Source organism: Convolutriloba macropyga, chromosome 1 (genome assembly GCF_964194025.1).
Source record: "Convolutriloba macropyga chromosome 1, txConMacr16.3, whole genome shotgun sequence".
In the NCBI taxonomy this organism is placed as follows: domain Eukaryota; kingdom Metazoa; phylum Xenacoelomorpha; order Acoela; family Convolutidae; genus Convolutriloba; species Convolutriloba macropyga.
Window position 1 is genome coordinate 21,969,116 of NC_134468.1, and position 23,116 is coordinate 21,992,231.

The 23,116-nt window shown below is 37.7% G+C and overlaps 2 protein-coding genes across 2 annotated transcripts in view; one reads left to right on the top strand and one right to left on the bottom strand.

The window, feature by feature from the left end:
- Positions 1-1,038, bottom strand: part of LOC142335547 (platelet-aggregating proteinase PA-BJ-like) — a 20,138-nt gene extending 19,100 nt beyond the window's left edge. Inside the window, exon 1 of the mRNA XM_075384110.1 lies at positions 954-1,038. Within this exon, the coding sequence (XP_075240225.1) occupies positions 954-1,038 (85 nt within the window). The remainder of the gene's footprint in view (positions 1-953) is intronic.
- Positions 1,039-6,259: 5,221 nt separating this feature from the next.
- Positions 6,260-22,889, top strand: LOC142347136 (uncharacterized). The gene is made up of 4 exons (XM_075398913.1): positions 6,260-6,760; positions 17,909-18,091; positions 21,856-22,055; positions 22,465-22,889. The coding sequence occupies exons 1-4, from the start codon at positions 6,603-6,605 to the stop codon at positions 22,818-22,820; spliced, it is 897 nt and encodes a 298-aa protein (XP_075255028.1). The 5' UTR covers positions 6,260-6,602; the 3' UTR covers positions 22,821-22,889.
- Positions 22,890-23,116: the final 227 nt, after the last annotated feature.

A 23,116-nucleotide genomic window follows, 5' to 3' on the forward strand; every position in this document is an offset into this window, starting at 1 on the left:
GTGCGTTGAATGAATTATTTTTTTCGCCCCATAAGATAATTTTTTCAGCGTTTTTTGCTTTCTTTGTTTCCTTTTGTGGAAAAGTCTTTTGATTGAGGCCTTATCAATGCAAATTCCTCTGGAATTGATAAAACAGAGAGGCAAAACAACAAAGAAACTCACTGATGCCAAAAATATTTCGAATCAGGGTTTAATAATTTGTTTAACTGATATTTTTTAATCGAAGAGGATTAATGATTAATGATTAATGAGAGGAAGCACTATTTGTTTACTCAGCGCTATGACCCAAAGGCCAAAGTGCGGTGGATATATTAGCTTTCTTCAGAGAAATATACCTTTTTTTGTTTATCCACTGGATTAAGTTAATGATTTTTCGGTTTTGAAAAGTGTTTTAAGAGAACAGCGGATTCATCAGATAGCGTTTTGGCATTTTTTGTTCATCTTGGCTCGATTTTATTTGCTTCTTTTTGTTTTATTTTGTATATAAATTGTTTGATTGATGTTCCATCAGTGGAAATTCCTCTGTATTTGATAACTCGGTTTTTTTTATTTGAAGAGGCTAATAATTCAAATGAAGTGCAAATTTCACTCCTCTTTTACTGTTTTTTTGTTAATGTTACCTTTTTTGTATTAGTTTTTTATATTTGAAACTCTGGAAAGACTGTTTTGTAATCAGTGTGTATTTCAGTTTCTGTTGTATGAATGTAATTTTAACTTTCAAACATGTTCTTGAGAGAACAGCGGATCCATTAAAATCCGGGGTAGATTATCTCTTACTTTTTCTACATAAATTTTTTGATCAATTTTCAAAGATAAGAAGGTGTTTTTGGTACTTTTCATAATATGTTAATAGCCACCACACTCTTGCCTCAGGCATACCTTTGTTCTGTCAAAAATGTTCATTTGAGTTGATGAAAAAAAAAACAAATGACTGGATATTCCTTCACACTTACCTTGCAATTTTTTATTTGCGATAGATTTTTTAACGTAATGCAGCTGTCGGAATTTGTCACCCTTATTATAATAATTTTCATTCATATTTATAAGTGAAACCACTGATATTTATTTTCCGCTATATAGTTGAGTAGTAAGTTTTGGGTTTTTCCTAATAAAATTAAATTTTTCAATAGTTTGTTTCCTTCAGTTTTCCAAAAAAAATGCACGGCCGAATTAAAAATTTAATTTTTTGAGACAATGTTCTAGTTTTCTTTCTTTTTTATTATGAAGTTAAGCTTTTGTTATTTGAAATTTTATCTGTCTAATGTTTTCCCAATTTGCGTTTGTGTGTCTTTTGGGTCACAGAGTCAACTCTTGAGATCCGAAATTTTCAGATCGAACTTTTGATGACGATTTTTAACTCAGATTTTTTGAGTTTGTCAGTTTTTGACAATCTTGACCATTATTTTTTGCATAAAACAATTTTTATTACAGTTTTCCCTGTCAAAATTTTGTCTTGATTAATTCCTATGCCGTTTTGTTGTATGGTTTCTGAGTGAGATCGGAATTGTTTTTGTTTGCTTTGTTTGTCATCACGTCAGGGGTTTTAATTTTCAGTAAATATTGTAGTTAATTCTGACAAGGCAGAAGCAAAAAACGATTCTTTTTAGGCAAAATATTAATTTCTGGCTGCATTAAGGCTTTGTTTGGAAACGTGCTGATGGCTGCGAATCACTTACAAATTTCTTCCGGTTTCTTTGTTTTCTATTGCTTATGACGTAATCACAAAGTTTTAAGAGATTAAAAGCTGGCCATAAAAAATATAGTACCTATTCTGTTCCCCCCCCCAAGCTCAGTAGGCATATCATATCACCTTTGACTCCCAAGCACACGCGATAATATTGGGTCTTCCCCATTATAGCGCCCACATGAAAGTATAACACCAATTGTGGTATGTTTTACCATGATGGCGGGCTATAGGTTATCTGACCACTAAACTGGGAATGGGGCTACAATGGGAAAGACACCTAAGTTTTTTTACATAGTAATGAGCTCTATAATATAACATTTGTAAATGGGGTAATAAAGAACACTGCAAGCTGAATCAGAGTAGATCCAAAATTTAAATAATGTAGCTTAAGCGATTAAAAAATATCAGATCTATTCTTATTCGGCTCCCCAGCTTAGTGGTCGTATGACTTTTACGCCAAAGAGAAAGTGCTGTTTTTAAATAGTAACTTCCAATATAACAACGTAAGTTCGGGAGTCGGGGGGGGGGGGGGGGGGGTTGGTGATATAATGGGAGAGACCCTAAAACTCTAATTTGGTATTTCGCTGCACCCCGGTGAGTATTTATATTTGGATTTTATTCCTGTTAAAAACCACAGCTGTGCGGAAATCGAGCATCTTGCCCCAATTATACAAAAGGCGGGTGTTAAAATATTGGGACTTCTGCGCAAAAGTCTCGGATTTTTTCCGTTTGTGCCCCCCCCCCCCAGTACGTTATACGCCCCAGTTACAGAACACGTGCTATTGCATAGTAAATCATCATGTAATAATATTAATATGTCACATGCGTCGGGGGGGGGGGGGGTGAAAATAATATGCTCCCACTAAGCTGGGGGGCACAAACGGAAAAAATCCAAAATCTTGATTTTTTCTAACTCCGCGACCAAGTCATCTTCAATCACAAAAATTTTACCATCCCCGAGCACACAATTATAAAATAGCACATCAGAATTTTTGAATCTATTCTGTTTTGCCCCCCCTCCCCCTCCCAGTTAGTGGGCACAAAACTTTTACGCCAATCAGGTTCACGTGCTATTTTTCTACATAATAACAACATAATCAGGCGGGTTGTAAAATTTAAAACACTGGGGCCAAAACATCATCGATCATAATTCTCGGTCTGATTATGTGGACTCGGGACTGCCGGTTGATTCCAGTCTGGAACATGTCGACTTTCAGTTTGGGATCTCAGCCTGGGATGTTCTTTAGTGGTGTGATCAAGGGGGTGAGTTTGAGGCTGACCCTGATACAAAGGGTAAGTTTTGACGTCAATTGGACAAACATCTAACCTTCTTAAAAAACTCCTTTCGTTAAATCTCCGCCTGGTGAGACGATGCTGTTCATGTCGTAACAATTGACCATGTTTGAATCGAAGAGGAGTGGCTGTTTGAAGCACCAATAGCAAAATGAAGAATATGGTTTTCATGGAAAACTGACAAAAGTGCAGCCACAAGCGTCGCACGAGAGAGATTGCACCACGTGCTATTATTACGTGAAAGTAGAGGTTATGCAAACTTTGAGATTCCGCGACAGTGCAGTGAAGTTTCGACTCCCCAAGAATTGATTTCTTGTTGGGCGGTTCCCATTATACCCCTAAAAGAATTAAAGCCCCTAAATATGTTTAACAAGATTGGAGGGGGGGGGGACAAAATATGACCTTTAAGCTGGAGGCTATAATAGGAAAGGCGTACAAGCCTGTAAAAGGTATTATTCGCGTATTATATATGTTTGTTCAATTGTTTGCCACCCCACCACCCCCCCTACCCCCCCCCCCCACAATACTCGCTGCTGACCAAAAGGGGATAGAAATGTCTAGATTTATTACAGTGAAAAGAAAAATAGATCTTTTCCGTTTGTGCCTCCCCAGCTTAGTGGGTGTATATTATTCGCACACCCCAGACGCAAGTGCCATATTTTTACATAACGATTTACTATGGTAATGGCACGTGCTCTGTAACTGGGAGGAGCATAAGGTACTGAGCGGAAAGGGTCCTTAAAAATATTTTTTCCCTCACAAGAACATGGAAGGCCTAGATTATCCTTTGAAAATTTGGCTTCGGAGGATATTCTAATATTTTGTGGATCTAATATTCTGTACCCCTGTGCCGTTCATGACCCTTGTTGCAAATTTGACCCCATTTATTGTGTATAGCACTTCGTAACGATGTAAAAGATAGGAAATGAACCAACGGGAAGCGGGGGTGCACGTGTGTTATGCTCACTTAAGTGTCCGAAATAGAATAGATTACAATCTGGATCCAGCAAAAACTCAAACCAAATATCAGGTTTCTCCCATTATAGAGCCCCCCAGCTTAGTGGTCATATAACCTATACCCCTAATATCCGTGAATATACAATAATGCTGGGTTATATTTTCTTCGTTGTTCGCTATAATGTGAAGGAACACAATTATCGGATCTTTTCCTTTTGTGCCCCCACTACGTTATGCTACCCCCAGTTAGAATACGGCACGTGCGTCTGAGGGGTACAAATAATATGCGCCCACTAAGGGGGGGGGGCACAAATGGAAAAGATCCTGATGTTAGCAGTTACAACATCTACTAAGTCCATATTACATCCATCCTCGGTTTAATTATTAAAAAACATTGTAGTGAAATGTCAGGTTGAATTATTCTGTTTCGGCCCAAAATGTTTTTCATGTCCCATCAACAATTTATCCGTTGGTATATAGCGCGCTATTTTGTCAGACTTAGCACGTGCGCCTGGAGTGTAGAATTTATAAGCCCATTAAGCTGGGGGAAGCGTATAAATGTTCCAGATTTTACTAATAGTTTCCGTTCGTGCCCCCAGTACGTTATGCTCCCCCAATTATTGCGCACGTGTTATTACATGGTAAATCATTATGTAAAAATACGGCACGTAGGTTTGGGGCGTTCAAATAATATGCTCTCACTAAGCTGGGGGGGGGCACCTTTTCCGTTTGTGCCTCTCCAGCTCAGTAGGCGTATATTATTCGCACACCCCAGATGCAAGTGCCATATTCTTACATAACGATCTACTATAGTAATGGCACGTGCTCTGTAACTGGGCGGCACATAACAAGCTGGGGGAACAAACGGAAAAGATCCGAGTCGGATACTAAATTTAAAAGCAATTTAGCTCTGAACCAGCAGAGTTCAAGAGTAAAAACACAATTCAGCTCGGAAACATTGAATCTCAAGGACATTTAAAATCTTATTTGCGTAGTTTTTCTTTATTATTATTATGTTGAGATCTTACAGCTCACCCAGACCAAATTGATCAAGTTTGTTTTTGAAAAATTACTAATGCATCGAAGTTAAGTCTTGGAAGCATAATGCCCTATTTTTAATGCTTAAAACTGGTAATAGTAGTTTACATGCTCTTTTACATGCTTGAGCTAGCTTGTAAGTAGGTAACCACAAAGCCCAGTTAGCGCATAGTTTACGGCTTACTACGCACATTAAAAATTTGAGTACACAGGAGAAAGTTTCCATGCAATATAAAACAAGCGTTGTGGGCTGGTTTAAAGTGGAACAAATAATTTTCCTGCAATAAATATTACTCTAAAATTTTAAATAAATATTAACCCAAGGGTATAATATTGATTTATAATTTCTTATGTGATGGCCCATGTGTTCAATAACAGGCAGCCGGTATTTCCCATTATAGTACCACCCTCCAACCACGCAATTATGGTCTCTCGTGTCTTATCATGATTGCGGGTCTATACATTATATGATCACTTGGGGGAGCAGATGGAAGAAGGGAAAAGGTAATGGTGAGATGAGTCGGGCGATATATATATATATATATATATATATATATATATATATATATATATATATATATATATGTATATATATATATATATATATATATATATTAATATCATATAACTAATAATGTGATAAGTAGATAATAAGAGATAGAGACCGAGGGTATCGTCAAAAGTCGGCTGCAAATCTGCTAAAAACTCGTTAAAATTGCTGGTTGATATTGCGGAAAACTTGATTTTTTTGTTGATAAAGTTTTTAAAGAAATGAAATCCTTAGTAGAAATCAGTTTCAGTAGTCTTGCAGCCAAATTCACTCCAAGTTTAGACTTTACTGAATTGTTCTTGGCCTAAATTCATAAGTTTGCATCAACATCTAGTTGCTAGTGTGAAGTCTTCCAAACTTTATTCCCAGAAACGAGGGATAAAGTGAAGAAAATGTCTTTTTACTCTTTTTTATTCTTTGAGGAAAAATTTTCAACTCAGTTGAAAAATTGATAATTATTGATCCCAGTGTCCAGTAATTGTGTAAATTTAACGCTCCAGTTGCCTGTGTTCGAAACAACAAATTATTCGCAAAGTTTTTTAACGTAAATCTACCTAACACATTAAAGTGAACGTTTACGCAAACAAATAAAATGTCAATGAATTCTTTTTGAAAAGTTGAAGTGATATTTTGTTTTACCTCACAGATCATCCAAGAGGTCAAAACTAATAAAATACTGTCTGTATTATGCTTACAAGTTTATATGTTTGACAGTAACGAGATATACACAAGCTTTGAATACTACTGTTGAGCGTTCTTACCAAATTAACTCAATCTTTAAACTTTTTAAAATGCGTATCAAAAATTGTGTAAAAGTGTGGCTTCAAAAGTTGGCGTTTCAGTTCAAATATACTTAGCATAAAAACAAAGATTGCGGCCTCTTTACAACTCATGTTGAATTTGGATATAAAACAGCCCTTTTGATCTATATTATTTTATTTTTACTAGTAAAATAGTAAAACGAATTTTCTGTAGCCATACTTATCCTCTTCTTCTTGTCACCAATTAATTGCCCACTTAAGTTGATCGATTTCAGATCTTTGAATAATTTAAAGTTGATATAAAGAAATTCCCAGAATGGCGGCTATTCAAGCTCGAGGGTACCCACCTAACAAAAAGGAATCCAACAAACGACAACAGAATGGCAGAGGCGGTGGAGGGGGAGGGGGCGGTGCAACGTCCAGAGGTCAAACGGTCATGACACCTCAAAGTGATCAAGATCAGCTCGAATTCAGGTGAAATAGAGAACAATTTCTACTATTTTAATTTTTCGTACATTTTATAAAGTAGACCAATTAAATTTGGCCTCAAGAGAAGATATAAAACAGAAAAAGACAAAGTTTTTTTTCCATTTTTTGGTTTTTGTGTTGTAATTTTTGGTAGCTCAAAATGGAATTTTTTAAGGAGGACGATCAAAAGTTGCAAAAACTGAGAAAGAGAACTAAGTTGCAAATAATGGTCCGCCGTATTTCGCAAGCTGTGCATGTTACTTCATTTCGCAAATGGGTCTTAATTAAACTGCTGACCTCTGATCAGATAGTTTTGCAACTTGTGATCAGACCATGTTCCAGACTTTTGTTCTCTGATGACAGTAGCCCTTGTATTAATGCGAACTTTTGATCACTGTAACGGCTGCTCTCCTATCAAAATCAAGGAAAACTTTACACCGCCCAGTTCGTTTCAGCGGTCTCAAATTTGTCCGGATATTGTGTTTTTGCAGTTAACTTTTGTGTATTATCCTGTATTATAACTGTATTATCCGCTATACTCTAGAGTACCGTTGCATTACTTGTTGCTCTATTACGCTTGATGACTAATTGCACCGCTTTGCTGTTATAACAATCTTGTTTCTCTCAGAATAACAAAATAATTCAAATTGAAACAATCAAATGTTGTTGAGTTTTTGTTAATAACTCAATTTATAAATCGAATTTTAGAATTCTAATTCCAACAAATTATAGCTCTGTAATTTGGCTATAGTCTTGCAAAGTTTCAGCTTTCTATCTCAAAGATTGCAAAAACAGTCAGAAAAACAGTAAACGTAACTGAACAACAATAATAAATTTTCTAACTTTAATGTTAGCAAGTCTCTCTATTGGTTTCAATAACACCAATTTCAAACTAGTCTAGACTTCGTTAAAGCCAGTAAGAGCAACTGACTATGTGTTTTGCACAAAGTTTCTCTTACTTAGGAACTTTGTTCCTCAGAAAGAAAGTTTTCAGAATATCAAAGTTAATTCTCTTTTCACAAGTCAAAGTTAAGTTATAACTGTACAATCACTAATATGATCTACAGAAACCAAACACGATAACAAATAATTTACCACTCAAGAAAGTGTGCTTCAATACGCACTCTATGTCAGTTTAATATAACCAAATTTACGAATTTCAACTGATTTTTGGTAATTTTCAAGCTCCTTTTATTCCGCTAGTCACGTGGATTTACATGTAAAACTCAACTGTTGATCGATTGTAGATAAAAATGTCGACAGAATGTGAACACTTTTCCATAACGTCACTTTTTCAGTGTAAATTTCTTGTCATGGGAAATTTGTTTATCACGTAGAAGTTTTGTCGAATATTCTGTATCAATAACAGGTTGATTCGCAAGCCAATCGCAAAGAATCTGATGCAATACTGTTAAGTCGTAGTATTTGTTTGCTGGTGGTTGAGGTAGTTCGAGTTTGAGTTTCACTTCATGTATGACGATTGTGTACTAATAATAGTTGCTAAATATAAATGTTGAAAAAGTGAGCAAGTCTGTATGGCATCAATAGAATGGAGCATTAAGTTTCGCCCGTCATGCTATTCTATATTGAACTGCTTGAAATGACCTTGAAGCGCTATTCAATTTGATTTCTGAGTTATTAAGCTCAGCCGCAATATCGCCGGCACTGTTTTCCATCGCGAAAACATCTTTTCCAGGTACTACTGGGGCGAGCTTCACTACTGATTTCTTGTACACTCCGTCGTTCGTTCGAACTATCGCCGATCGAAACACACCGTCAGACCCATCGATGGTCTCCGTAACTCGACCTAAGTTGTAATATCCACGCTTATTACTGTCTTCGATCAACCAAACGAGATGGCCTTCTTTAAGGGTTTCATTCGCCGTAGATCGCCATTTTTGCCGATTATTCAGAGTTGGCAGAAATTCTTTTCGAAATCTGTCCCATATGAGAACTGCATAAACTTGAGTTTGTCGAAAGAGCTTTCGATGATCAACAAACTCTTCCGCGCATGGTAGGTAGGGTAAGCAAACGTTCCTGTTGCCAAGCAAGGAGTGATTGGGGGTCAATGCTTCTAAGTCATTAACGTCCGAACTGACTGAGGTCAACGATCTTGCGTTCAAAGTCTGCTCAACGATGCACATCTTTGTTGAACTAACGTCCTCGGTGACTTATCTGTTTGCAACTTCGTACTGCATACATTGCTTTCTTGCAACTTCTCACCAACCGTTCCCATACTCCTCTAAAGTGAGGTGCTGCGGGTGGGTTGAACTTCCATCTGATTCCTCGTTGAACTAGATGTTCTTCGATCCCTTCTTTGTTCCATGCTGCAACGTACTCTGCAAACTCTCTTTCAACTCCAACAAAGTTTGTCAAGTTGTCGCTGTTGATCGTATTCGGTTTGCCCCTTCGAGCAATAAATCTCATCATTGCATTGAGACAACTATCTGTGTCTAACTGGGGCACCCCTTCTATATGCACTGCTCTCATAGTTAGACATGTGAAAAGACAACACCATCACTTTTCGTTCCTTCGCCCAATCTTCAAAATGAAAGGGCCAAAGTAGTCAACTCCAACATTTGAAAAAGCTGTTGAAGCGTCTAACCGCTCTTCGGGCAGATCTGCCATTACTGGTGCTATCGTTTGCACTCTGCCGTTTCTGTGGGTAACGCACTTGTCCTCGATTGATATTAAGGCGTTCCGTATGCTCAGGATCCACATCTTCTGCTGAACAATGTTTCTCACATGCTCAGGGTCCTCGTGTTGATTGTCCTTGTGCTCGTTTCGCAATAACAATTCAACCGCATGATGTTTCCAATTTAGCAAAATTGGATGCTTTGCATTAAAGTCCAATTGACTTTTGCCTATTCTGCCTTTGGCTCGAACAAGTCCTTCGTCATCTTGGAAATGTGAGAACTGTAGAATTTTGCTGCCTTTTGGAATTTCCTTTTCCACTTTGAGAGATTTCAACACTTCACCAAATTGTTCTTGCTGTAGTAGTTTGAAGATGATTGCCTTTGCTTTTTCTTTTTCTTCAACGCTGACCACAACTTTCGCCGGTTTGTATTTGCTCAATGCTGGCTGTACGTAAGCCACTGTGTTATCTAGTCTGTTAAAGTTACTGAATCGTTCCCACTGATTAACAGCTTTCTTCTCTTCAGCCTGTATCATAAAGACTGATGAGGGTATATTCTCTTCGTCTGATGCAAAAATTAGGTTCACTTGCTCTGGCCACTCGCTTTTTGGTCGTTTCAACCAGGCCGGCCCAGTGAGCCACTCACTTCTCTTGAGCTCCTCAATGTTGATTGCTCTGGTGCCAATGTCTGCTGGGTTGTTGATACCGCTCACATGTTTCCACTGTGAAAAATCAGTTGTATCTAGTATCTCAGCCACTCGATTGGCCACAAACACTTGTTGCTTAGGATTGAAACTGTGTATCCACTGCAATATCGTAGTTGAGTCTGACCAAAAACTGCAACTATTTATCTTCATTTCTTGTTCCTTGACTATCTGCTCTTTCAACCTCACTGCCATGACTGCCGCTTGCAAATCAAATCGCGCTATTGAAAGATGCCTCATCGGTGTCACTCTGCATTTTCCGATGACAAATGCTAAGTCAGCTGTGTATTCCTTTAGTTGTGAACGTAGATAGGCCACTGCACACATCGTGTCTTCAGATGCGTCAGCAAACACATTAAGTTTGGTTTTATCCCTCTCTCTGTTGAAGTACCTTCTCTCGATGCATGTTTCAGCCACTATTGGAAGTTGTTCCTTCCATCTCAGGATTTCTTCTTCTTCACTAGGCTCCACTTCGTTGTCCCAGTGTTGTCCATTCTTACTCCAGATGCCTTTCAGAAGTCGTCTCATGTGAACACTGAACGGAGCAAACAATCCGATCGGGTCGAATACTGAAGACAACATAGACAAAATCTTCCTATGGGTTACAGGTGCCTCAACTTCCTTGTTCATACGTCTGCATATTTGAAGACTGTCATCAATAACGGTCCTTTGTAATCCTAGCACTGAGGATCCTTCCGTATTGGGTTCCACTTCGACTTGCTTCGTATTGAGGATTAACTTCAAGTCTTCTGGGATTGCTTCGGTAACTGCATCGTTGTCGCTTATCCACTTCTTCAGTTCAAATCCATGTGAGAGAAGAGTTTGTAGTTGATTGAAGACTTTAATCGCTTCTTCCGGGGTTTCTACTAATTTGATGAAATCGTCCATGTAGAAGTTGTTTTGTATTGCCTTTGCTGCAATCGGATACTCTTTTTCGTTGTCCAGTCTCAATCGCTTGAGAGCGTAGTTTGCACAAGTTCGAGAACTCTTAGCTCCGAATACGTGACGCTGATATTCGTATATCTGAACAGGTTCATTAGTCCTTGGTCGCCATAAGAACCTCAAGCAACTTCTATCCTGTTCAGGAACTTGCACTTTTAGAAACATCGATTCGATGTCAGCTGTCAGGGTTATTATTGGTCCCTCACGGAATCTGAATATTGTTCCAATCAACCCATGTAGCAGATCAGGTCCTGCTAGTAGCTTGTCATTTAGGCATACTTCTTTGTACTTTGAGGCAGCATTGCAAACACGTCTTACTTTGTCAGGCTTGTTCGGGTTTAGCACTGGATGGTGTGGCAAATACCATTCTTTCCCGAAGGTGCCTTTCACTTCGGACTTGTCCAATATCTTTACGAATCCTTTTTCTACATCTGTATATATTGATTGTTGATACAAACTCTTCAAATTTGGGTTCCTTTGAAATCTTCGCTCCAGTGAGTAAAACTGACCCAGGGCTGAACTGTAGTTGTTCGGTAGGTTTGGCTCTGGTTCACTCCACAGCATTCCCACTTCGTACCGCTCGCCCGTGAACTTCGTCGTACTCTCTAGGACCTTCTGTGCCTGTAGTTCCTTCTTTGACTGACTGACGACGTTGATTTTGGAAGCATAAGTTTCTATTCCCCACCAGGTTTGGATATTCTCAGCCACTTTCACCTCTTCAGTGAAGGCGAAATGACAAACATTTTGTCTTCTTTTGATCGTCATGGGTCCACTGACTACCCATCCTAGCTCTGTTAGAAGGGCGAAAGAATCACTTCGTGTTCCTATCTTATAGCCTAATGGGCGTTGTAGCTCATAAGCATCTTGACCAAGGATGACGCCAACTTCCATCAAGTTGAAGCATTTGTTGGGTAGAACACTCAAGTGGTTGAAGCTTTGCTTCAGCTTGTTGTAGTTGTAGTTTGGAGTTCCCAAGGATATTGACGGATGTGCAAATGCTTCGATTGAATGCACCTTTGAATGTAGTCCCTTTATTTTTGAGAGGAATCTTCTCGGTCTTCAGATCCTTTGTACCGTGTATGCCAGCTATGTTAAGCGTCACATCGGTGCCTTGGGCTCGTAACTTCTCTTGCACACTTTGATCGATGAATGAAACCGTTGATCTACTATCGAGGAAAGCATATGTGTTCAGCCTGTTGTCACCGCTCTGTATTGAGACAGGAACTATCTGAAGAAAACTAGTAACTTCGTTACTCTGGTTGATTGTTGCTGCGCTTACGTTGACTGCGTGCATTTCCTCGTCCTTTTGCTTTTCTGAGTGTAGCAATCGGTTGTGCTTCTTGATGCATCTATTGATGCCGCACGCATTGACTTTACAATCTTTGATTGCATGTCCTTTGCCCAGACATCCGTAACATAGGCGTTGCTTTCTCACTGCTGCGTACCGATCATTCACACTCATGTTCCTGAATAGTGGACAGTTCCATATTTTATGAGTGCCATCAACTAGCGGACAGTAATCGCTTTGCCTTTGCTTCGTTTTTTTTTCACGTTCCTAGATACTAGTTAGCCATTTTTCAAACAAAATCGGATCAGGCCAATCTTCATCTTTATCATCAACATAGAACCACCGGTTCTCTTTGAGAACTTGAGGTAGTTTATCTTTTTCCATTTACAGTGTCGAGCTCGATTGCAGATCACCAATCTGCTTGTACTCTTTGAGCACATTCACAAAGTTCGAAACAATAACTGAGAAACTGATCAGACCTGTTGAGTCGTGAGGTTTCACCTGACTTGCTTTGCGAAGACTCTCCAGTTGTGCATCAGTGATCACATGAGGCCTTCCAAATTTCCTCTCCAGAATGCTCCATGTTGCACCATAGAACTGTCCAGAATAGCCCATTCCAGAGATTGCTGACCTTGCCTTGCCTGTCACTAGAGTCTTCAGATGGCTCATCTTCTCTGAGTCTGGTATTGATCGTTGGTCCACTGTAGCAATGAACATACTACACCACTCCGGACATTTGAGAGGGTTTTCGTCAAAGTTGTTGAACTTCAGCTTTGGTGGGTTACTATTACCTGACCAGCCAGTGTTGTATCGTAGACCAGCTCTGGGAGAAATGTCTCGGTCTTCAACACTTGAGGATCGGTCTCGTGAACTATGATATCGTGAGAAGTGACTTTGCCTGTTCACTTCAGGGGTTACTTCGAAGCGAGCTGTTGATCGATCTGGTGTTAGAAGGTTGTCGATTCAGCTGGCCCAGTCAGAAACATCTATCTTCTTGGGAGTCCAGTTGAAGGGTGATTTGTCTCGAGCACTGGTTGATTGGGAACGAGCATCATCGTTCTCTAATAAGGTTCTCTTCACTTTGCGCTCTAGCTTGCGCTCTTCCTCCAGTAGTTGACGCTTGGTTTCCAGTTCCTTCATTTGCATTTCCAGCTCTAACTTCCTCCGCTCAAACAGTGCTTGTTCCAGTCGCATCTTGGTTTTGAATCCGATATCGAATTTCTTCATCCTTTCCTCTCGCCTTTGCTTTGCTGATGATGTTTCCCAAACATTCTCCGTCTCTTGGCCACTTGCTGCTGCTCCATTTTGCAATGCTTGAGCAACTGGGTTGTCCGTTGGGTAGTTTTTGTTGCTCTCGCTGTCGTTCACTGCTTGGGTTGAGTTGCTTTGCTCTGCATTCATTTCTGTTTGCGTGCCTTTCCTTATATATGCATACTTATATATAATTCTTTTAGGAGGTGGACAATCTGTTGATAGAGGACCTTTAGTTTGTTGGGTCGATGGGAATCTTCAACTATTTTGTAGCCAAGTCTTCTTTTAGTGTTAACTTCTTCCACTGACTCTTGAAGCTTCTTATCGTACCTGTGAGCTGTTGATTGAAACTCCTCTCTGCTGGTTGTGCTTGACTTGCCTGGTTGCTGTTCGTTTTTGCTTTGTTGATTTCCTTTGAGCATGGTTCGCCCTTCAATTTCTTTATTAAATTGCACTCTTTTGTTCGCCTCGCCTGTTGGTGTTGATTTGTATGATTCTCTTTTGGGGGTGCCTTCGGCAATCTCGTCATCAGATTGGACAGCAGTTTGACTTACATTGTCCGGGTCGGTGGACCAAATGTAACGGATGCTCTCCTATCAAAGTCAAGGAAAACTTTACACCGCCCAGTTCGTCTCAGCGGTCTCAAATCTGTCCGGATATTGTGTTTTCGCAATTAACTTTTGTGAACCGTATTATCCGCTATACTCTAGAATACCGTTGCATTACTTGTTGCTCTATTACGCTTGATGACTAATTGCACCGCTTTGCTGTTATAACAATCTTGTTTCTCTCAGAATAACAAAAAAAATCAAATTGAAACAATCAAATTTTGTTGAGTTTTTGTTAATAACTCAATTTTTAAATCGAATTTTGGAATTCTAATTCCAGGAAAATGTGGCTCTGTAATTTGGCTATACTCTTGCAAAGTTTCAGCTTTCTATCTCAAAGATTGCAAAGACAGTCAGAAAAACAGTAAACGTAACTGAACAACAATAATAAACTTTCTAACTTTAATATTAGCAAGTCTCTCTGTTGGTTTCAATAACACCAATTTCAAACTAGGCTAGACTTCGTTAAAGCCAGTAAGAGCAATTGAATATGTGCTTTGCACAAAGTTTCTCTTACTTAGGAACTTTGTTCCTCAGAAAGAAAGTTATCAGAATATCAAAGTTAATTCTCTTTTCACAAGTCAAAGTTAAGCTATAACTGTACAATCATTAATATGATCTACAGAAACAAGACACGATAACAAATAATTTACCACTCAAGAAAATGTGCTTCAATACGCATTCTATGTCAGCTTAATATAACCAAATTTACGAGTTTCAACTGATTTTTGGTAGTTTTTCAAGCTCCTTTTATTCTGCTAGTCACGTGAATTTACATGTAAAATTCAATTGTTGATTGATTGTAGATAGTAATGTTGACAGAATGTGAATACTTTTCCATAAAGTCACCTTTTCAGTGTAAATTTGATGTCATGGGAAATTTGTTAACCATGTTGAAGTTTTGTCGAATATTCTGTATCAATAACAGGTTGATTCGCAATCCAATCGCAAAGAATCTAATGCAATACTGTTAAGTCGTAGTATCTGTTTGCTGGTGGTTGAGGTAGTTCGAGTTTGAGTTTCACTTCATGTATGACGATTGTGTACTAATAATGGTTGCTAAATATAAATGTTGAAAAAGGTGAACAAATCTGTATGGCTTCGATAGAATGGAGCATTAAATTTCGCTTGTCATGCTATTCTAAATTGAACTGCTTGAAATGACCTTGATGCGCTATTCAATTTGATTTCTGAGTTATTAAGCTCAGCCGCAATAATCACACATCCCCTGCTGCGTGCAATCGAACATGGTGTGATCAGAGGCTGCTCGACAAACTGAATTTACACAAGTAAAAACTGAAATATGTTAATTGCAATGCCGGGAGGATTATGGAAAAGTGTAGAATTGATATAGAACTAAGGAAAAAGTTTTTTCAAAAAAGAAACTGTAAAATTTATGCGAGCTCAATTATGTAAATTATTTATGCAAATTTTCACTTTTTGTTTTGAGGTCATCCAAGACTAACATGTGTTGTACTATTTGGAGCTCCATGTTAGTGAAGTCTCGATGCAAAAAGAAATTCTTATAACATATTTTTCTGAAAAACACCAGCACAAATTTTTGTCTTTTTCAGGCTAACATGGCCAAGACTTTGGTCGAATGTGCCAAAATTAAGTTGACAATTCAATCAATTAAGACTGTTTACCACTTTTGACGGCATTCCAAACCAAAAACTTTGTTTTTGTAAAAGTCTATGTGCCTAAGATTGATACACACACGATATGTACATTGAAAATTTTTGCCAGTGAGCAACAATTTGATTTCTGTATTCGTCTTTTTCAGCCAAGATAGAGTTTTTGAACAAAAAAAATGTTTGAGAGCTGTCTCTAATTAATTAATTGGTTAAATGTTTAGAGCCTTTGCAAAAAGTTTTTGGAGCTGATCCATTTTAGAGTAAAAAACTTCAAAAAATAAAGAATGATTATAAACAGTTTCACAGTCTGATTAATTTTCCATCAAAATTTAGTCTTCGTTTTTAAATTAAAAGCTTTTTTAAATAAAAATTATGTATAGAGGTCATAATAAACGCTGCTTATTGTTGCGCTGTTTTCTGTACTAGAATGTAGTCCTTTTACAATTCACATTATGCACATATTTAATAGTAGCAAAAACCTAGTTACTCTAAGGTCAAAACTTCTCAAGAAACTCATGACAATGATTGTTTTTCACTGGAGGCTATTTAGCTTCCATTTCAACGAATAATCGTCACGTTTTTTTCATGGTTGTTATAAAAGTGATGCATGTGTTTTAATGGTGCATAGCGGCCGAGAATAGCAACTAATTTTTTCTGTGACTTCAACTCCCTTTTTATTGAAGGGATACTGTCAAGAGTTGGAGTTTTGAGTTGTGTTTCCATGGTTTCCCATGTGTTGTGCTCCCAACTGTTGTCCCATGTGTTGTGTTTCCACGGTTTCATTAATTTTTGAAATAGAAACAGATTATTAATATTCGGATAAAAAATTCAATTTTACTTTTTCGTTCACTCATATTTGTTGCTTTGATAGCTGTTAAAATCAGGTCCCTCGAGGGACTCATTGTCTTGTCGTTGTTTGTTTCTTGTTGTATGTTGAATTTGATTTTGTAATCTTTTTCAATACCTCAAACATTTTACGGATAAAACATTAAAAGTTCAACATTAGATGTTTTTTAGTAAAAACAATTTTGATTCGTTTTTCGTTATAATTCTATTTCGTACCTCTACTACTCATTCTTCTCCCTGAGAAGCAGATATCCTATCTTTCAAATGTTGTCTTTTTCTCAAGGAATTGAAGAACTTATCTTTTTTAATCATTGTTCTTTGATTGCAATCGGGATCCCGAAATCAACCTCGGTTCTTATCTTGTAAATTGCTCAACTTAATTAGGGAAGCTGAAGTCAGCTAATATGAATAGGTTTATACCAGCTCAATTTTTGTTGAGTTTCGTTAATGAAAAATCTAGTTTCTGCCATGACTTTTGAAACAAGATGTCTCAGTGCAGCTTTTTGATTTACTTAAAATTATGATAGTTTGTTTCCGCTAACGATATATGTCATTAAAAACTCAAACAAATACCCATACGAAGACAAGATCAACTGATGTAACACGATCAAAACCTCCAATGACAGCAGAAGATGAAAATCAATCGATTTTCATTGATGTCATCGGTTCATCGACATCAACACGGTTTTCAAAACCATTAATATAGAAATGAGGCGCAAATTATCATTTCAATGGAATTCGTAGAGCGCTTCAGCGTTTTTGTATACTTATATTAGTTTCAATTGACCGCTTGCTGAAAAAGTTTTGTGCCAACGCAAACATTTCTGCATTATCCTTTACAGTATTAATAATATGACGCTTTTAATGCTGTAAAATGCGAATGTGGGAATATTCTGTGCTATGTCCAGAATTATGCAAGCCTTCTCTTCAAGTATTCCATTATTTTAGTGGAACTTGTAAACTCAAAGTACAGTGATTAGGCATTTTTGTTCAGTGCGAGTGCTTTATTTATGATCTAATGTACACTAAAGCAACGTAAATCCAAACTTTTTAGTCAGTTTTAAGTTCTCACAGATAAGGGCAGAATTAGCCACTTCAAAGACTTGGAAACAATAAAAAAATTGAGGGAAATAAGTCTCCATGTAAGTGCTCCATGTTCGAATCATAGTCGCACAGCTTCGAATTGTAATTCTTTAGATGGAATAACAAGCCTACCTTATACTGAATATATTTGTTCACTGTACAGTATCCGACAGTTCAAGCCGTGTGAGGAGTGCGGAGAGGGGAATGTGGCGACAATGCACTGTTCCCACTGTGGACAGACTCTGTGTGAAAAGGACAGGGCCCAACACATCAAGGGAGTGATTGATGACCTCAAAAGTATGAAACAGTCCACAGCTGTCAAAATAAAAACTGCAAACGACACTAGGTCAGTTAAATGTCAGCTATGAACATCAATAAAACGCCAGTCAAGCCAATGCTGGAGTATTAAACTCCCGGGTCGAGATGTGAGCGGTTGTAAGCGGAAAATTTTGTGAGAAATGCACTGAATGTGCTGAAATTATGTGGAGAAAATGCTGAATGTGTTGAAAGTTTCAGAACTAAAGCAATTGTGCGATCGATTCTTACAAAATTTTAGCACATTAATCAGCAAATCTCTTACATAATTCCAGCACTTCCAAAAATCCCGAATTCAGCACTTGAAGCACATTTTTACATAACTTTTTACGTATCTCTAACAAAAATGCGGCAAATTTTGCAACTCATTCCTTACATAAATTCAACACTACAAAGTTTATCATAGTTCTTACATAATTTCAGTACGACAGAAAAAGAGAGAATTTCAACTCTTTAAGCATATTCCTTGCAAAAAATTACGGGCAATTTTATCTTTAGCAATTCTGAAGAGCCACTAATCAATCAGAAATTTGCGTTGTCTTTTTAAAAATATAATTCATATTTTTGGAAAGAAGAACAACTAAAAAGCGCAAAACTTTTATCATGACTAAGAGAAGGAATGTAATTACACTAAAGCTACCTGATTTTTTTCAATCAAGTAATATACGCCAGCTCCATAAGTAATTACTTATTAGAACGATTTATTACTACTTATTAAACTCGGCCAGTCCAATATTGATATACAAAGCCTTTGATGCGCGAGGGATTTTTCGAAAAAAAAAATCAGTTTTGTGGTTGCATGTATTTAAAGCACTTTAAAGCTTTGAAAGCTTTAATTAAATCTTTATTAAAGTGCTTATTGCATGCTCAAAATGCGCGCGAATAATAGATACCTAAATTGAGCGGAAATGTGCTACAAGATTTGTTACCTACTTTTCGCACCGAATTTTCTTTTATTTCGCAAAATTGGCGAAAAGTAAGATACAAAGGATGTCTCCTAATTTCGATCATTGTATGTATCTAATTTTCGAGCCAATTTTACTAAGGTAGAAATTTTGGGGTATACATCTGCTTCGTAATGCCAGTGCTGTTTCTGCCTTTCAGTTAAAATCTCAACCCTGCTACTATTGCTGAAGCCGTTTGTGAATAAAATTATTCTTCAATCAACTCTCGCTGCAATTGTGATAGATGTATAACTTATCGATCCACCCCGGATTTTTCAACCAGTGTGAATTAACTTACTGGCGACCAATAAAAACTAGAAAATTTGAAACAGTAACAAAATTCATCTTTGAGATTAGAACTCCTTTTTAATCATCTTTTTGTTGAGGCAGCAACAGTTGCATATTTTCCGATAAAATAAAAGGTTAGCGCCAGGTGAATACTACGTAAACCTGAATCTGTGTCGAACGTCTGCTTGGGGATGACACTAAATTTTCTTTTACTTTTTTCCTGATCAGCGTCATTATACGACAAAGGGGGGGGGGAAAGAGTGGCCAAAAAAGCAGTCTAACAAGTTCCACAGCACCGTACGTTATGCAACTGTTCTAGTCGCAATGTGAGTTGAATGAAAGCGTTACCAGATGGTTGATATCACACTTTGGAAGCTATTAGACAACTCGTTTTGGCCTCGAAAATTATATATTCTCGGATGGACATAACAACCATGTCGGTGCTTCTCTTTGCAAAAAGGCTACACGAAATGATCGGAAAGTGCAGTACACTGCTGACAAGTGTCAAAAACATCAACAGCACTCCAATTCTCTTGAAAAGAACAATAAACTAAAATGATATCAAATGCAGTATTTTGAAGCAAGTTTTTATGCAAACACCTGGAAAACTTCTATAAAAAGCAGAACTTGTTTAAATTTCAAACGCTTTTTGTGACCACAATTAATGTCTTGGAGGGGGTTTCGAACTACACCAGCATGCAGCCCGAATACAACGCCTCGTGAATTTCTATTGGAATCTTTTTATATCAGCCATATATTTTAGCTTATAAAAAACTTTAATTCACAAATAAAACGGCCATCCGTTTCGTTTTTTCCTGCATTACAAAGGAAAAGATGTGCTTGCATGCTTGATATCTGCAAGCTTAAATTACTAAATTTAAATTGTTTAGATATCTGTCAGCTTATCTCATCTTTACCGCAATCATTTTTTATATATTTGAATATTTTTTTATTACCTTTATATTTAAAATTAAACATTGCAATCTTATCTCGGCTTTTAAAAAGCTTTTGAAGTTTGGGCTTCGTTTCAACTGAAAACATTTCAAAAGTGGCGACGAATAGCTTTTTTTTGTCAAAAACCAAAGGAACCTATCAAGCTTTTATTGTTGGCACTTAAATTTTCTTCTTTTTGAAGCAATGTTCATCTCCTGTGACAAATTACAAGCAAGGCAACTAGCTATTTCTTCTGAATACGTTTTTAAAACTAATGTCGATACTCATCCTACGACTTACTTATCCAAACAATTACCCCATTCTAAAGACCATGGTGGCGGTCAAGCAAGCCGATAGGCAAGCAAGCCGAATTTTGGAAATGAGGTCAAGTAAGCCGAAAAATTTTGGATACCCGTATTTTAAGTTGCCCCTGGCGGGCCGGTGGGCGCGCTTCGCGCGCGTCACGGCATCGCCGCGATAACCAGCCCGCGTTCTCCGGATTACATCCCACAGCGGATGAGAGGCATGGCCATGGACAGCGGTCCGCTAATGCCCGTACCCACTAGACGTCTAAAAATTGACGTATTTTAGTTTCTTTGGTGCATTGGAATACATTATGCACTATAATACTACTCGCAGTATTGATTGTAATGGCTAACATTGTATTACTTCTGATAGATTACATAATTATTACATAACTTTCGGCTTGCTTTTCTGTCGGCTTACTTTTACTTCGGCTTCCTTAGCATTCGCCAAAGACCATACCTTGAAATGCGTTTTTCTAAATGTGGTACTAAATGTTAGTAGCAGTTTATGATCTGTTTTTTACAAATACCTCGTTTAAGCTGTCAAGTTTTCTCATGTTTACATTTTTACAATACAAGAATTTTATTACCACTTCAAACAACTCTTTTTTGTCGTGGCTCTGTTACAAAGAATTGTTGGAAAATTTGTGGACATTTTCACCGCTTTCGCTTTTTTGTTTTTACGTAGAACCAACTGTTGTGTTGTTGAGGCAATCTTAAGTTTGAAACATGACACTGAAGTAATGTATATCTCTAACATTTCCCCTGATAATTGACCTTCACGTCATTATTACATGCCTTATTACATGTATTACTTTTTTGTCTCTAGTGCGTTAGTTTTTTGTATCAGTGTAGATATATGTTATTATTAATTCTTCAAAAAATTTTTAATTAAGTATTTTTTACACCATTGAAGCTCTCGAAATGCACAAAATATAGCTGATTTTGGTTTAATATTTAGCAATTTTTTGACGACGGGCATTGCTGTTGGATATAATCAAGTTGGTGCTTTTTTGTGAATTGAATAAAAGTTAATTTATATTCACTCAAATTTCACTATTTTCCTGAAAATGACATAAGCAACATTTCAGCCACTCGTATAAAAAACCCAAGTGTTCGAGCGTTCCCTAAAAATGCCGTACCACTCGGGAACGATGAATTCATAATGACTTTGAAAATTAGTCAGAAACTGTCCTTTCTCCTGCCGAGAAAGTTTAGATTCAACATTTTGGAAGCAATTTTTGATAAAAAGAGACTGAAGGCATTTGTTTTCAACATGTGCTTCTCACAGCCGCAATTTTGCTTAAATTATTGTTCCTATTTAGGGGAATGCTAATGCGAGAGCTGAAATATGTGGAGCACAGTCGATCCAAAGCGAAGGGTCAATTAGTGGACACTTTCAAGAGTCACAAGTTCGCACTGGAGGACCAGAAGAGACAGGTGACCAAGAAACTGGCCTCATTTGCCAAGCCAGAACTGAAGGGACTGCAAATGGACAGCAACGTGGTGGAGGAGTGCATAAAAGGCAACTATTTTAGAGCCATTCCAATGAACAGAAAAAGTTTTTTCATACTTGAGCTAGTCCATAAATTACTGAAATATTTTTGCTCCAGTAAACTGTGGAATGAACATTGATACACCCAAAGATCCATTGAAATTTTTGCAGCAATAAGCCATCAAATTGTCAGCAATTAATCAAAAATACGAAATCTTCCTTGCGTCGAAAAAAAATTGAAGACGGACAGACTTTTAAAAATTATAAAAAGATAACGAAACATCTTCTGGATTAGAAGATTCGTGGTTTTGCATTTTTCGGTGGAAGTGAGAATGAAAAAAGACAATGAAAGAATATGTTTTGTCTTTCATAGCAAGCTTTACACACAATGAAACAAAAACAAAAGAATCATTTACAGAACAGTGCCTAAACTTTTCAGATTTGAAGCGAACCGAAAGCCACTTCGACGCCCGACTCGGAAACTACAACCCAATGAGCGACGCCGACTTCAGCACCCTCTGCCAAGACTACATAAACTACACTAACCAAATCAACTGGCTGCGGGACTACACCTCCAAGCCAGACAAGATCCGACCCCTTGAGTACGATAGAGACAGACAACTGGAACAGACCATAGCTGGATATGGGGAGATCGTTTTCAAGCCTCCAGACGATGAACAGAAAAATGAGGAATCGAAAAAGAGAGGTGCTAGCAATCAGCAGAGAAGAAAAGGCACAGGTCAAAATGACAAAGATGACGATCAAAATGGCAACGAACACGATGGGGAAGAATGATTGATGAAGTTCTGTTTCTGGATGCTTTCAAACAATTTTGACTAATTAAATTGTGTGTTTTTTATTAAACTTATCTTTCTGCGTTTCAAAAGCCAATGGCACCTCTCTTAAAGGACGAATTAACCCAAGATAAAAATTTTGCGAAGAACTGAGGTGTCTTCCTCGTTCAGAACTTAAGCTACCGATACTTCAGAACTTAAGCTTATAGTTCTCTCTTACAGTTTTTTTTTGTGGTCCGTTTGTGGTATCTGGCGTCACTTGTCTTGCTTGCAGTCTCTCGCTTTTTTCCTGGATGC